At 36.8% G+C, this 17,570-nt stretch overlaps 1 protein-coding gene across 1 annotated transcript in view; it reads left to right on the top strand.

Moving 5' to 3' along the window:
• The window catches only part of LOC131396782 (zinc finger protein 569), a 48,974-nt gene that overhangs the window by 2,247 nt on the left and 29,157 nt on the right, over positions 1–17,570 (top strand). Inside the window, exon 3 of the mRNA XM_058529178.1 lies at positions 14,938–14,994. Within this exon, the coding sequence (XP_058385161.1) occupies positions 14,980–14,994 (15 nt within the window). The 5' untranslated portion in view covers positions 14,938–14,979. The remainder of the gene's footprint in view (positions 1–14,937; positions 14,995–17,570) is intronic.

The raw sequence follows: 17,570 nt of genomic DNA, 5'->3' as shown, positions 1-17,570 counted from the left end.
TAGGGAAAAGATGTTGGTGACGTGGACCAGAGCAGTAAAAATGGTGAGTAGTAGTCATTGTACTGGATATAATTTAAAGGTAGAGCTGACATAATTTGCTGACAGAACGGATGTGGAGTGTGTGACAAGATGACACAATATTTTTTATCTGAGCAACTTGAAGAATGGAGTTATCATTAACTGAGAAGGGAAAGAAAGTAGGAAAAACTGACTTGGGGCATAGGGAGATAGTGAGATTTCAGTTTGGAATATATTATGTGAAGTGTGAGATGCTCATTAGACATTCAGGTGGAGATAGTAAGTTGGCAGTGGGATATACAAGTCTGAAGTTTAAAAGAAAGGTCTAAGATCTAGGCTGGAGACATACATTTGGGAATTATCAGCGTATAGACGATATTTAAAGCCAATAGACTGGATGAGATCACTTAGAGAATTGTGTAGACAGAAACATGTAGAGGTAAAGGACTTATCTCTGGGTCATTCCAACAGAGTCTGGGAAATGAGGAGGAACCAGCAAAAGAAATCGAAAGGCACTAGCTAGAGTGGTTGGAAGAAAATTAGGTGAGTATGACATCCTAGAAACCAAGGGGAGAATGTGTTTTAACAAGAACTATGTCAGATGCTGCTGATAGGCCAAGTAAAATGAGGACTGAAGAAGGAACATTGAATTTAGCAACATGAAAATCATTGGTGACCCTGAAGAGTTGAATATGGGGCCAAAGAGAGAACTGGAGAAGAAAAATTGGAGATACCAAGTGTGGACAATTCTGTAAGTTTTTCTTGAAATGGGAGGACTCAAATGAAATGGTAGATGGACTTAGGGGGTATATAGTAACTCTGTATATACTGATTGAAATGATTCAATAGAGAGAGACACTTGATGATGCAGGAGACAAAGGGAGAAATACTATAGACATGTCCTTAAGTAGCAAGAACAAATGTTAGGGGTTTGAGGAGAGAGGAAAAGAATAAGATAATCACTTAGGAAAGTGGGGCAGAGACTAGAGTAGAGAAATATAGTGTGATTTCCAGGCAGCATCAAAGACCCACTTGATGTTAGTTTTCATGATTAAAGTGAACCTGTTCCATGTGATTGTTTGATTTTTCTCCTGCAGTGTTCGTCTGCACAGTTGTAGCCACAGACAGGGTAGGGGGAGAGTTGGATTTAACCAGGGTGTTAATTTCAAGAAGTAAGTAGGAATAGTGTGAGAGAGAGGCAAGGGAGTCTAAGTTGACAGGAATTAATTATATTGAGTGATTGTGGATTTTAGGCCAGGTAAGTAGAAAAGTGAGGATAGGAAGGGGGTGAGGGACAGTAAAAAATTGGTAGAATGAAGGAATGGAAGTTCCTGATGGGGTTGTAAGACTGTTGGGTTGAAACACTAGAGGAAGTAAGGTGGAGACATAGAAGGATATTTTTCCCGTTAGTTGTCAAATGTTTTCAGAATAGAAGAATCCCTCTTTTTACCACCATACTTGTTTTAGAAAACATAGATGATTATTAGCTTTATTTCAGTAGGGGTTACAAAATGCTGATGTTTGAATTTTATCATTCCTTCTTCAGTTACTAGCTGGAATATTTTCCTAAAGAAAAAATTTTCCTCATCAACTTTTTGGTTATTTATTTTTTTATCTTTTTTGGTGAGGAAGATCAGCCCTGAGCTAACATCCATGCCAGTCCTCCTTTTTTTTCTTCTGTTTTTGCTGAGGAAGACTGGCCCTGAGCTAACATCCGTGCCCATCTTCCTCTACCTATGTGAGATGCCGCCACAGCATGGCCTGACAAGTGGCGCATTGGTGCGCGCCCGGGATCCAAACCTGGGCCGCCAGCAGCAGAGCGCACGCACTTAACTGCTATGCCAACGGGCCGGCCCCAACTCTGGTTATTTTGAGGTACAGTTTGTACAGGAAGGGCAGAATAAATTGAATCTTTCCCTTTATAGGTTTTCAGGCTGTTGAATTCGTTCCCTAGCACCTCCCAGTGAGGAGTTGTTATTATTACTATTACATGCTCATAGATTTTAACATTTGATATGTTTCAAACCATTGCAGTTATTTTCTTTTTGAAGCTCAAACATTCCCATTTTTGGCTATCTCTTCAAGATGGCTTATGAGTCTTTTTAACACATCCCCAGAAGTCTTTGATAGTGTATGACAGGTTATTTCAGGATCATTTTGAACATTTCTGGCCCTAGGCATGAAATCAGGCATTGCTCTATGGTGGCCTGATTCTTTTTATTGGGAAATGGTATTTTGAGACCACAATTACAGTGCTTATTGCTGCTGGCATGGTCATTGTTTCTAGGCTTTTGTGTGTGTGTGTGTGGAGAGAGCTAGAAAATATATTGAAAAAAATTTTTAATAGCTTGATTAAGACATAATTCACATACCGTATATTTTACCCATTTAAAGTGTACAATTCAATGTTTTTTTAAAAAACGTATTCACAGGGTTGTGTACCCATCACCATAATGCAATTTTAGAGCCTTTTTGTCCCCCCAAAAGAAATATCATACCCATTAGCAGTCGATCTCGTATTCTCCTTCTTCCCCCAAGTTTAATCAATCACTATTCTGCTGTCTTTCTAAATTTGTCTATTTCAGACATTTTATTTAAATGAAATCATACAATATGTGGTCTTTTGTGATTGACTTCTTTCACTTGTCATGTTTTCAAGGTTCATTAATATTATAGCAGGAAATATATTTTTAACAGAATAGGCTTCATCAGTTCAAATTGCTATTTCCAATTTAAAAAATTTAGAATTACAGGGCTTTTACTTTGGTTTTATTTTTGCATCTTTTATTGCTCATCTATCCATTCATCTATGGATCTATATATGTATATATAAATAAGATAGTGTCAGAGCAATACTATCAATACTTATAATATTCCTACTGTAAGTAATTTAACATTTCTTTATAGATCTATTTGTCCTTAGCATATAGCCCTCTAGGGAAGTACAGTCCAATTATTGTGCTTTAAAGTAACTAGAACAAATTTCTTTTTTTTTTTTATAATTTTATTTATTTATTTCTTTTTCCCCAAAGCCCCACTAGGTAGTTGTATGTCGTAGTTGCATATCCTTCTAGTTGCTGTATGTGGGACGCGGCCTCAGCATGGCCAGAGAAGCAGTGCGTTGGTGCGTGCCCAGGATCTGAACCCAGGCCGCCAGCAGCGGAGTGCGTGCACTTACCGCTAAGCCACGGGGCCGGCCCTAGAACAAATTTCTCTGTGTGGTTAAGCCACAAATGTGATATATGATTAGGTTCATTTGTTTTATTTTGCTTTTGATTTTTAGATATAGCTTTTGTTTTAACATTTGTTTTATAATTATGTAAAACATTTAGATGGTTGGAAAGTCAAATATACAAAATGAAGTCAAGTATATACAAAACAAAGAGAAGTCTTATTTTTTATTCTATTTGTATCTTTACCACCTTGTTCCTTCTCTACTCCTGTTAGTAACTGTTTTTAAAATTTTTTAGTTTTGGGGGGGTTATATTCCATTTTTTGATATAAGCAAATATGGTTTTTGTGTGTAAATTCATGCCACCTTTCTTAGATAAATTGTAGCTTACTATCCATGTTTTTTCTCATCTCACTTTTTTCATCTTATATAAATTAGAAGGTTGGCTTGACAAGTTGAATGAAAAAACTTCTTGGGAATTGTGACTGGAGTTATATTAATTTTATAGATACTGTTGGGAAAACCGACATCTTTACCATGCTGACTTTTCCTGTTTTTAAGCATGGTATTTATTTAGGAGCACTTTTATGAACTTTAATAAACTGAATACATTTTCTTGATTACGCTCTCACACAGCTTTTGTTTGAATTATTCCTAGTACCTTAGAGTTTTTGTTTCTTTTGTGATTTGTGAATAGGTTAGTTAAAATGCCACATAGGTCTCCTACTGTGTTCAAGTCGCCTCTCTCCTGGTTAAGCGTTCACTTGGTTATTGTAACATTTGACTATCTCCCAGGGTTCCTGTAAGGTTGATTCTGACAAGTTTTGCCAGATTTTTCCGTTTTTGGGGGGAGATGGACTCCTAGAGTTCCCTACTCTTCCATTTTCGTGAATGTCACTCCCATCTCTTTACTTTTAACCTATCCGAATGCTTATGTTTGAAGTGGGTTTCTTGTAGACACATATAGTTGGATCTTGGTGTTTTTATCCAATCTGTATTTCAACTGGTCTGTTTAGACCATTTACACTTAATGTGATATTTATATAATTGGATTAATATCAACCATCTTCATAACTGTTTTCTATTTGTTCCATTTGCTCTGTTCCTTTTTTCCAATTTCTCTGGTTTTTATTGAGTATTTTATATGATTTCATTTTGTCTCCTGTTTTACCATGTCATTTATACTTTAAAAAAATTTTAGTGTTGCTTTAGAGTTTACAATACTTATTTTTAACTAATTTGAGTTCACTTTCAAAAAATGCTATGCTGCTTCACTATAGTGCAGGGACTTTATAACAGAGTATTCCCAATTCCTCCCTCCTGTCCCTTGTGACATTGCTGTCATTCATTTCACTTATCCACGTGCTATAATCACCCAATACATTGTTGTAATTATTGCTTTAAATAAACATTTACCATTTAGATCAATTAAGAATAAAAGAACCAGAAGACTTTATTTTACCTTTATTATTCCTTCTCTGATGGTCTTCCTTTCTTTATGTAGATCCAAGTTTCCGACCTATATCATTTTTCTTCACTTTTAACATTTCTTGCAAGGTAGGTCTCTTAGTGATGAATTCTTCAGTTTTTGCTTATTTGAGAAAGTCTTTATTTCTCTTTGAGTTTTGAAGCTTAATTTCCTGGGCTAGAGAATTCTAGGTTGGCGGGTTTTTCTTTTAACACTTTAAATATTTCACTCCACTCTCTTCTTGTTTATGTGGTTTCTGACAAGAATTCTGCTATAATTATTATCCTTGTTGCTTTAGAGGTAAGGTGTTGTTTTTCTCTGATTTCTTTGAAGATTTTTCTCATTTTTTGGTTTTCTTCAGTTTGAGTATGATATGCCTACATGTAGTTTTTTGGTATTTATCCTGCTGGTGTTCTCTGAGCATCCTAGATCTGTGATCTGATATCTGTCATTAATTTGGAAGATTCATGGCCATTATTACTTAAAATATTTCTTCTATTTCACTTTGTTCTTCTTTTGGTATTCCAATTGTGGGTATGTTGTACCTTTTGATATTGTCCCATAGTTTGGATCCTCTCTTCTATTTTGTTTTTTATTCTTTTTTCTTTTTGCATTTCAGTTTGGGAAGTTTCCGTTGACCTGTCTTCAAGTTTACTGATTTTTTTCCTCAACCGTGTTGAGTCTGCTGATGAGCCCATTGAAGGCATTCTTCATTTCTGTTAATGTAGTTTTGATTGTTAGCAGTCCTTTTGATTCTTTCTTATAGTTTCTGTTTCTCTGCTTATCTTACCCGTCTGTTCTCCTAATTTTTCCATTCGAGCCCTCAATATATGAATCATAGTAATTTTAAATTCACTGTACAAACCTTTACTGCACCCTTTCATATGTAAGTGACTATGCTGGGCCATGAAGAAGCCATATAAGTAGTCCCTGCCATAAGTGGTTCACAGTCCTAGGGAGACAGACAAATGAACAGATACTATTGCAGAGTGATAAATGCTGCAAGTTGCGTAAGCTCATAGGATATAGGAGTAAGATAGACCAGATTGCAGGATATCCCAATCAAGGGATAAAGTAGTTCTTAATTAGACTTCTTTAAGGACAAGAAGGCATTGGTCAAGTGAAAGATGGAGCTGATCAGCAATCAGATGGTTTCAGGTAGGGGAAAATGATATGCAGTGGCTTTTAACGGAGCAAGTGCTCTGAGTTTTTTAAGAAAGGGATGTAGTTATAAATGCCACCCCCCCCAACCCTGGAATTTAAACATGTATTGCCAAATGGGGTGGTAGGACCTGGAATCTGGGGACACATGGGAGTAGTGGAGAGAAGACGAGGGAAGAGTTGGCGTGGTGGTGAAAAGAAAATATTCAGTTATCCACCATGGAGCCATGTTCCCAAGTGTTCAATTTAGCTCAGGCTATCTAGAGAATTTCTTTGGGAAGTGCAGCCAGGGGTAGGGCTCTCAGTGATTTTTGGTTTTTTGGCAAAATTTGGATTCAGTCAGGCATAGATGATTGATGATGATGATGATGATGATGATAATGATGATGGTGGTGATAGTGGTGTAGACACCCAAGTTGTTATGTGTATTTTAGCTGTATCAGAGCTCATTTCAGGGGAGAATTATGCATAGTAGTTCAGACACTGAGCAAATTGATATACCTCACAGTACGTTCTTTGCAAAGGGGAAAGAAAAATAACATTTGTTATGAATCGAACATCTAGTCTGAGAATTTGTTTCTAAAGTATTTCCCCAATTAGTCTGTGTAACTTTAAATTCCTGCAATACACTATATTCTCTTTTCCCTGAGGCCTTGCCAATTGCTACTGCTTTTCCTATAACACTTCTCCACCCACCACTCCAGCATAATTAATTTACTTAAATTTAAGATACTATCTTAATTCTAACTTCATGTGGGAGGTGTTTTTGAGCCCCATGCCAAAATAAGCTGGGGGGCTTTTGCTCTGTGCCTTCCAAACATAGCACTTCTCAAAAGTTTATTGTAATTGAAGGGCTTTGGGTTTCTGCTCAGGGACATAGAGTGCTGGAAAGAGGTTTGCATTCACCCTTACAAGGAAAAAACTGGATAAATTGCAAATTAAGAACGTTTTTTGACCCCATCAGAGAAGGTTACCCTGAGGTCACAGGGTAACCAAGTAACCTGAAATCTGAGGAAAAACAGATGCCTTCTGGGAGAAACAGGACTTGAGCCTTCACTCACCTGGGGTAGACGCTGCCAGACACCATATAAGCCAGTAAGAAGATACAACCAGCAAGAGTGTAAAACCACTGAGGGAGTTGCAAATATAAGGAGTTTTCAAACTCTTGTGGGCTTTGTTTCCAGGAATCCCATAGGATGCTCATAGGGAAGATGGGGGAGAATCCTGTGAAATCTTTCCTTGTGGTGCTGGCTTGGGGAGGGGGACAGCAGCCTAGACCCATCTTCCCTATTTTCCCTACAGTACAAAAACTTTAAACTGCATAATGAAGAGCAACAAAAACTGTCACCATAGGACATGGGTTGAAACCTACTGCAGTTTAGGAAAGGGAATTGAAAAAAAGCACTACCTTTGGGAATGGGAAAGGAATATGTGCTAGACGTAGCAGCTGGAGGAGAAGCAAAAGCAATTATGAAGGCCACATCCCCATGACCCATGGACATAGTACCTGCCTAAGACTAAGGCTTAGTGAGAACATAAGAGACTTCTTTTCTCCACTGCTCACTTACCTCCCAACTGGGATAACAAGCATCAAATAAAAATAATAATGGAATACACCTGGGAGACCTGCAAGAGAGATTCTTTCTGGGGAGCAGCACAAACGGAATACCCAAAGCCAAGGGAGAAACATACACTGAGAAAATAAGCTTGGCAAACCAACTGAAACCTTAAACACAGGTATCATTAGACGAATTTGAAGGCTGTGGTGTACCAATGGAACTATAGCAATGACAAACCTGAAACCCCACGCAGCTGCTGACTAGATTAGCACAAACTGCACATTAAAAACCTAGCAAAAAGAAAGGCATGCTCATCTCTAAGCATAAGAAATACTTAATTTTATGTCTGCTCTATTACCCAAGATGTCCAGCTTTCAACAAAAATTATGAGATATGTGAAAAGGCAAGAAAAAAAACAAAGAGACAAAGCAATCGTCAGAACCAGACTTAGATATGATATAGATGTTGGGACAACCCAGCAGGAATTTAAAATAACTATGCCTAATATGTAATGGATCAAATGGGTAATTTCAGCAGAGAGATGGAAACTATAGGAAAGAATCAAATGGAAATGCTAGAAATCAAAATTATGCATATATATAGTCTCATCTATGCATAATTGGAATCCCAGAGAAGAGAGAAAATAAGGAAGAAAAAATATTTGAAGACATAATGACTGAGACTTTTCCAAAATTAATGACACCAAACCATAGATCCTGCAAACTCAGAGACCACTAAGCAGGATAAATACAAACAAAAAAAAATACATTTAGGCATATCATATTTAAACTGCTGAAAAACAGATGAAGAAAATCTTGAAGGCAACAAGAGAAAAAGAAACATTACCTACTGAGGAACAATGATAAGATTCACATGCAGCAGACATCTCATCAGATACCAGGCAAGCAAGAAGACAGTGGAGACACGTTTAAAGTGGTAAAAGTAAAAAAAGCTGTCAATCCAGGACTCTATACCAAGCAAAAATATCCTTCAAAAATGAAGAATAGGGGCCAGCCTGGTGGCGTAGCTGTTAAGTTCACGCACTCTGCTTCGGTGGCCCAGGGTTCATAGGTTTGGATCCCAGGTGCGGACTGATGCACCACTTGCCAAGCCGTGCTGTGGCAGGCATCCCACAAATCAAGTAGAGGAAGATGGGCATGGATGTTAACCCAGGGCCAGTCTTCCTCAGCAAAAAGGAGGATTGGCAACAGATGTTAGGTCAGAGCTAATCTTCCTCACAAAAAAAATGAACAATCAAGGCTTTCTCAGACAGAAAAAAAAAAAACTAAGAGAATTCATCGCCAACAGACCTTCTCTATAGAAAATGCTTAAAGGAAGTTCTTTAGGTAGAAGGAATATGATGTTAGTCAAACTTGGATCTGCACAAAGAAATGAAGAGCATTGGAATTGGAATCATTGAAGGTAAAATAAAATTCATTTTCTTATTTTTAATTGCTCTAAAAGATAAATGATTATCTAAAGTAAATATTGTAACTACCTATTGTGTGTTTATGGCATAGATAAAAGTAAAATATATGACGGCTGTATCACAAAGAATGGGAGGGAGGAATCTGGAATGTATTGTTGTAAGATCTTTATACCATAAGTGAAGCCACGTAGTATTATTTGGAGGTAGACTCAGATTAATAAGAAATGTATACTGTAAAACCTAGAGAAACCACTAAATTATTTTTCAAAAGAGGTATAAATAATTTAATAGAGGAGATGAAATAGAATAATAAAACAGTAAAAGTGCTCAATTAAACCAAGCCAAGGCAGGAAACAGAGCAAGACAGAATGAATGGAGCAAATAGAAAACAGCTAAGGGGATGGTAGCTATTAATCCAAATATATCAATAATTTTAAATGTCATTGATCTAAACATACTAGTGAAAAGATAAAGATAGAGTTTATCACATTGGATAAAAGATCCTCTAAATACTATTTACAAGAAACCCATTTTAAATATAAAGATAGATATATTAAACATAAATGAGAGAGGAAAATATACCACAGAAATAGTAACCAAAAGAAAGATGGAGTAGCAGTTTTAATGTTAGACAAAGTAGACTTGAGAATAAGGAATATTATCAGGGATTAAGAGAGACATCACATAATGATAAATGATAAAAAGGTCAGTTCTCTAAGAAGACATAATTGCTAAATGTGTATGCAGTTAACAACAGAGCTTCAAAATATATGAGGCAAAAACTGATAGAACTAAAAGAAATAGACAAGTGCACAATTGTAGTTGGGGATTTCAAAGCTCCTCTCTCAATAATTGGTGAAACATGGAAGTAGAAAATCAGTAAGCTTATAGAAGACCCAGAAAATATTTATCAGCTAACATTCAGGTATTCAGTGTCAGTTTTTCAGTGTTTAAATGTTAATGACATTTATAGAACACTGTACCCAACAACAGCAGAACACATGTCTTCCTCAGGTGCCCGTGGACATTCACCAAGAGAGATCATATTCTGGGCCATAAAAAAACTTCAAGAATTTCAAAGCAATAGAAGTCATTCAAAGTATGTTCTCAGACCATAGCAGAATAAAACAAGAAATCAAGAACAGAAAGATATGTGGAAAAATCTTCAAATACTTGAAATTAACACATTTCTTAATAACCCATGGTTCAAAGAGGAACCCTCAAAAGAAGTTAAAAAACACTTTGAGTGAAAATACAACATATTGCAATGTGTGGTATGCAGCTAAGTCAGTACTTAGAGGGAAATTCATAGCACTAAATGCTATAAATAATTAGAAAAGAAAGAGCTCAAATCAGTACTACACTTCTACCTTAAGAAACGAGAGAAAAAAAGAACATATTAAACCCAAAGCAAATAAAAAGAAGGGGAATGAATGGACAGATTTTTTTGAAAAAGACAAACTACCAAAATTCACTCAATAATAACCTGAAAAGTTATATATTTATTAATGAATTTGAATTTGCGATTAAAAACCTTCTAAAAAGTAAACTCCACAGCCAGATAACTTCACAGGTTTTAAAATAGCAAACATCTAAGGAAGAAATTATAACAGTTCTGTACAAACTCTTCCAGAACATAGAAGAGAAAGAACACTTGCCTACTCACTTTATGAGGCCAGCATTACACTGATACCAAAACCAGACAAAGACATTTCAAGAAAACTACAGACCATTATTTCTCACGGACTTAGAAACAAAAATCCTCAATATTGAATTGAAAAATTGAATCTAGCAATATATAAAAAGGATATATCATGACCAAATGGGATTCATCTTTGGGAATGCACTGTGGATTTCAATTTCATTATTTGAAAATGTTACTGTAATTCACCATAATAAAAGACTGAAGAAGAATCATATGATCATTATCTCACTAGATGTAGAAAAAGCACTTGACAAAATTCAACATTTATTCATGAAAAAAAAAAATCCTCTCAGCAAACTAGGAGTAGACAAGGAATATCCTTTACTAAAGCTTATCTGGAAAAAAAAAAAAAAAAAAAAACAACCCTAAAGCTAACATTGTAGTTAATGGTGAGAAACTGAATGTTTTACCCCTAAGATTGGGAACAAGGCAAGGATGTCCTCTCTGACCACCATTATTCACCATTTTGCTAAGTCCTAGCCAGTGCAGTAAAACAAGAAAGAAAAAGAGATAAAAGACGTGCAAACTGGAAAGGAAGAAATACAACTGTTTCTATTTGAAGACAACATGATTACCTAAGTAGAAAACCCCAAGGAGTCTACAAAAAAGCTCCTAAAATTATTGAGTGATCTTAGCATGCTTGCAGGATACATAATCGTATACAAAGTCATTCATTTTTATGTTCCAGTAATGAATAATTGGAATTTGAAATAAAATTTTAAAATACCATTTTATTACCCTTCCCAATAATAAAATATTTAGAATTAAATTTCACAAAATACATACACTGTATGCTGAAAATGAAAAAAAGCCATGATGAAAGAAATAAAAGAATAAATGGAGAAATACACTATGTTCATGGATTGGAAAACTCATGTTTTCATTTTCCCTCAATTTGATCTACAAATTAAACACAATCCCAGTCAAATTCCTAGCAATCTTTTTTGTAGATATCAAAAAACTGATTCTAAAATTTATAGGGAAAGGCAAATAAATAGAATAGCCAAAATAGTTCTGAAATAGAACAGAGTTAGAAGATTCATACTACCAACTTCAATATTTACTTGAAAGCTGTAGTAATAAAGACAATATGATACTTATTGTTGAAAAGATGGACACAAAGATCAGTGAAATAAAACAGAGAGCCCAGAAATAGATCCACACAAATATAGTCAGCTTCATTTTTATAAAAATGAAAAGCAATTCAATGGAAAAAGAGTGGTCTTTTCCGCAAATGGTGCTGGACAATTTGATGTCCATGTGCCAAGAATATGAACCTTGACACACACATCACACCTTTACAAAAATTAACTCAAAATGGAGCATAGACGTAAATATCAAACCTAAAACTTATAAAACTTCTAGGACAAAACATAGAAGAAAATATGCATGGCCTTTGTAAGACAAAGAACATGACCTTGTATGACAAAGAGCATGATCTGTTCCATTTTAGGTTCCACCTCCATCCTCATTGAATTTATAAAAATTTATGTAGGGTAAAATTCACCCTTTGTTCTGTATAGTTTTATGGATTTTGACTGTTTCGTGTATCTACCAGCAAAGTACCATACATAACAGTTCGATCACCCCAAATTTTCCAGGGTGAGTCTCCTTTGTAGTCAGTGCCTCCCCCACACCAAATCCCTGACACCCACTGATCTGTATTCTGTCCCTACAGTTTTTTCTTTTCCAGGATGTCATTTAAATGGAATTGTACAATATGTAGGCTTTGGGTCTGGCTTTGTTCACTTAGCAAAATGTATTTAAGATTTATCCATGTTGTTGTGTGAATCAGTAATTCACACCTTTTTACCACTGATTAGTATTCACTATAGTAATCACTAGATGGATATACCACAGTTTGTTTATATATTGCTTGCTCAGAGATGAGGTGAGGTTGAGGAAAGGAAATGGTTGAGGGGAGGGAGATGGACATCACAGTAAAGGTTTGTAAGGGATCAGCGACCACACTTGAGAAAATTCGGTTATTTCCCCTTAAACATGCAAACATGTCACTTTACTTTATTACCTCTCCTCATTGGATCAATTCTGATTTGAGTCCTATACCATTTTACCACCAAACTTGATGTTTTTATTTAGAGTTATTATTTTTAATCTAATAGTGGCTTTAACAATAAAGGCGTTTATTATCTCCCTTAACAAGAGAACTGGAGGTTGATTCCATACTGTTTCCGTGGCTACCTTATGTCATCAAACCTAGGCTCTTTCTGTCTTTTGTTCCATCATCTTTAACGGATCATTTTGTTCTCATGCTTTTCATGTTGGGGTATAAAGTTGATTGCCAGATATCCAGGCATCATATCCATGTTGAAGTCAAGAAGAAGGGTTGAGCTTTATTCTAATGCCTATCCTTTTTTTAAAAAAAACGGAAAATTTTCCATAACCTTTCCCCCCAGTAGACATCTTCTTAACTCCTCTTGGCCAATACTGTGTCACGTGGTAACTCTTAGCTGCAAGGGGTGCTGGGAAAGTGAGTAACTGGCAAAGGGGAATGGGATTATCCTCATTGACCTAGATCAATCATGATTCATTCTTTGGAGAAGGTACATTGCCACTGTGATAAAATTGGGGTTCAGTTTTCAAGGAATAACGTGGAGGCAATGGCTGTTTTTAGGCAGTGACATTATCTGTCACATTTGGCCTCTAGGACTATGCTGGATCTCCATCCTTAGCAAGGTATCCAATTTCCTTTACAGAATTTCACAGTGCTAGTGCTGAGGAGCAGAATTCTTAGAGACCATCTTATTCTGCTGTCCTCTTAGAGGTTGATTATAATGGTTCTGAGAAACTGGGGTTTCCAGGGTCATAGTGCTTATTAGGCAGAGAGAGGACTAGAAAGCAAATCTCTTTGCTCCCAGGTGACTGTTGTTTCCCACTATAATTCATCTGGCCTAAAGTTTCTTTTAAAAGATCCTTAGCTTCAACAAAATTTTGGCAAACCGAATACAGCAATACATTAAAAAGATCATACACCATGATCAAGTGGGATTTATACCAGGGATGCAGGGATGGTTCAACATCTGTAAATCAATCAACGTGATACATCACATCAACAAAACAAAGAATAAAAACCACATGGTCATCTCAATAGACGCAGAGAAGGCATTTGACAAGATACAGCATCCATTTATGATAAAAACCCTCAACAAAATGGGAATAGAAGGAAAGTACCTCAACATAATAAAGGCTATTTATGACAAACCCACAGCCAACATTATACTCAACGGGGAAAGACTGAAAGCCATTCCTCTGAGAACAGGAATGAGGCAGGGCTGCCCACTCTCACCCCTCCTGTTCAGCATAGTACTGGAGGTTTTGGCCAGAGCAGTTAGGCAAGAAAAAGGGATGAAAGGAGTTCAAATAGGTAACGAAGAAGTGAAACTCTCACTATTTGCTGATGACATGATTTTATATATAAAAGATCCTTAGGAAAACACTTCAAATGAGTGACAGCTACCAGAAGCCAACAACAACAACAACAAAAAAGCAGGACAGTAAAGTAACAGATAAATTTTTCTCTATCAAATTAAAACTGGGAAATGGACTGTTCATGGGATGGAGAGAGATCTGTGTTGCTGCTTATGTGCTATAGTATTGCTTGAATCTGTTGCAATGGTATGTGTTTTCTTGTTAAATTTGTATTTTGGCAAAAATAATACATGAATTTTGTTTTAAAAAATCAAATATTGCTACTAGACTTGTCATAATAATGAGAAGAAAAACTATACCCTGTTTCTTTTTTACCCATCACTAATTCCTGTTCCCGGAAAGAACCATTTAAAACAACTCTTAAGTGTGACTTCATTTATTTACTCAATTTTCTAAGTCACGTGTTTATCCTGCCATTATTTGGCACTTTTCAGATTTAGATTTTTTTTCTTTACTATGGGAAATAATTTAGCTCTCTTACCACCACCAATATCTCTGACACACGTCACTCACACACACAAACTTCTCCTTACTCCTTCCTGGAAATATAATTATGTCACCATTTTGGATAAATTTCCATTTAATTGGTACTTAAATATTTCTCTTTAAATGTCTCAATACAGAAGGTACTTTAAGTGTTTTGCAGTGTCATAATTTTCTTAGTTATATGCTGTCATGAAGCTATATATCTTCCTGCTCCACATGAACTGTTTATTCTCTGATACAGAGCTATTGATAAATTCATGGGACGTTTCCCACATATGCACTCCTATTTCTACCCACCTTATGCCTGAGCTCCACATGAGCATACCAGTCATCTTATACCTATTATTAACTCTGTGGTATGAATTTCTTGGCCTTCCTGATGGATCCAAGTATCATTTTGCTACAGGGTGACCTTTAATCTACCTTGTAGGTACAGGTTTCTGAAACCATAAAGCACCCTGGTCTAATGGCTTTTATTCTCTTCTCCAGCTCTGCCTTCTGAGCCCTGTCCATTCCCAGAAAGAAGAGGCAATGACTGAGTCCCAGGTAAATTTTAAATAGTATATTTGTTCCCTGCCTTGTTTGACAGTACAGTTTAAGGGGATTGCAGTAATCCATACAGTAAATTGGAAAATCCTATATAGATAAAGCATATTTTCAAAGGAAATAGAGTTGGAAGATTAAGACCAGGAAAGAGTTAAAATATAGTTATGCAGAAATGCATTCATTCAGAGAGATTAAAGTCGGGCTTCAAATTTCAATTTCATTTCATTATTGTAGGTAAAGCAAACCAGAGCAGAAATTCATTACATAATTGGCATTGTACATAAGGATAAAAATGAACATTTCTTAGCAGAAGTAAGCTTTTCATTGGCACCTAGGTCAATGAATACATTATAGCGTGACTTCTTGTAGTTAATAAACCCAGCGTTTTGATGGTCTGTTTTGATCAAGGATAAAATGGAGAATATATGTCAAAACAACCCAGCATTGGAAAGAATACAAATGAACATCAACAGAAAAAGGGATAAATTATAGTATTTCATGCAATGGAATACTACACAACAATTTAAAAAAAGCATCCATGTTGCTACTTACAGCAATATGGATAATCCCATAAACATATGGAGTGAGAGAAGCCAGAAACAAAAGAGCTCATTCTGTATGGTTCCATTTATATGAAATTTGAAAATTAGGAAGACTAATCTCTTGTGTTAAAAGTCAGAATAGTGGTTACCCCTGAGGGGGTATTTACTGGGAAAGGACGTGAGGGAATCTTCTGGAGTGCCAAAAAGTTCTGTATTTTGACCTGGGTGGTAGGTACACAAATATATAAATGTATAAAAGTGTATCAGTTTGTTCTTAAGGTTAGTACATTTTACCATATTTTTTACCTGTGGTACCTTTAGATGTCATACCTCGTTTTTTAGAAAAAATAAAACTAGAATATCTGAAGAAATAAATATCTGTCTTTCAAATGACACTATGTTTAATTATCTTTTTCAATGGGCATTTGCTATAGATTGGGTTACAATCTAAAGTAATAATTTCTGGGGCTGGCCCCGTGGCGTAGTGGTTAAGTGTGTGCGCTCTGCTGCTGGCAGCCCCAGTTTGGATCCCAGGCGCGCACCAACGCACTGCTTGTCAGGCCATGCTGTGGCGGTGTCCCACATAAAGTGGAAGAAGATCGGCACCAATGTTAGCTCGGGGCCAGTCTTCCTCAGCAAAAAGAGGAAGATTGGCATGGATGTTATCTCAGGGCTGATCTTCCTCACAAAAAACGAAATAAATGGTGCTGGGAAAACTGGACAGCCACGTGCAAAAAAGAATGAAAGTAGACCATTTGAAAAAAAAAATAAAGTAATAATTTCTGGTAAATTCTTATAATTTTACTCCACTAGAATGTGAACGAAGAGTATGTTTTATTTGGTTTACTGCTGTATCTCCAGCCCCTAGAACAATGCCAGGTATACATGGTTTTTGTGAATATTTGTGGTTTTAATGAATTGAATCCAGGGTTCCTTTTTTTTTTTTTTTATAATTTTATTTACTTATTTTTTTCCCCCCAAAGCCCCAGTAGATAGTTGTATGTCATAGCTGCACATCCTTCCAGTCGCTGCATGTGGGACACGGCCCCAGCGTGGCCGGAGAAGCTGTGCATCGGTGCGCGCCGGGGATCCAAACCCGGGCCGCCAGCAGTGAGTGCGCACACCCAACCGCTAAGCCACGGGGCCGGCCCTCCAGGGTTCCTTATTTCTTCTTTATTTTACTCTTAGAATAAAGGATATTTCCTTTCAAGGATATTTCCTTTTCCTCAGAACTTCATCCTTTTTCTTCATACTTCCTTTGGAATCTTTCTCTTTCAGATTCATCCTGCGCTCTTAGCTATTGAACATAGCTCACTTTACCGCCTTTCTACCCTCAGCTCAAAGCTTTGCTCTACTGAGATACACCTTTTTTTGACCACGTGTCCCTATCTGGCAGCTTCTCTGTGTCTCTAGTTTTTTCCTCAAACTCAGTTAATTTTCAAAGTGAATACGCCTGTGTAAGCAGCACAAACAATTGATCAAGAAATTGAACATTACCCTAACACCTATTCGACTCCTGCACCTTTCCAAGTCATAACCTCCACCCCAAGGTAACCACTGTTCAACTTCTATCACCATAGATGATTTCTGCCTATCTTTTTTTGTGTGTGTGTGTGAGGAGGATCAGCCCTGAGCTAACATCCATGCCAATCCTCCTCTTTTTGCTGAGGAAGACTGGCCCTGAGCTAACATGTATTGCCAATCCTCCTCCTTTTTTTTCCCCCTTTTTCTCCCCAAAGCCCCAGCAGATAGTTGTATGTCATAGTTGCACATCCTTCTAGTTGCTGTATGTGGGACGCCGACCCAGCATGGCCGGACAAGCGGTGCGTCGGTGTGCGCCCGGGATCCGAACCCGGGCCGCCAGTAGTGGACGGGGTGCACTTAACTGCCAAGCCACGGGGCCGGCCCCCCTGCCTTTTTACTTTATATAATCTGTGTACTCCGTGTCTGGCTTCTTTTGCTTAATATTTTGTTTGTCAGATTCATGTTGAATTGTTGCAGGTAGTTGTGATTCATTTAATATCATTGCTATGT

The sequence above is a fragment of the Diceros bicornis genome, chromosome 34, assembly GCF_020826845.1.
Source record: "Diceros bicornis minor isolate mBicDic1 chromosome 34, mDicBic1.mat.cur, whole genome shotgun sequence".
Lineage (NCBI taxonomy): Eukaryota > Metazoa > Chordata > Mammalia > Perissodactyla > Rhinocerotidae > Diceros > Diceros bicornis.
The sequence above is the reverse complement of the archived record's forward strand: the minus strand, read 5'-3'. Positions and strand labels throughout refer to the sequence as shown.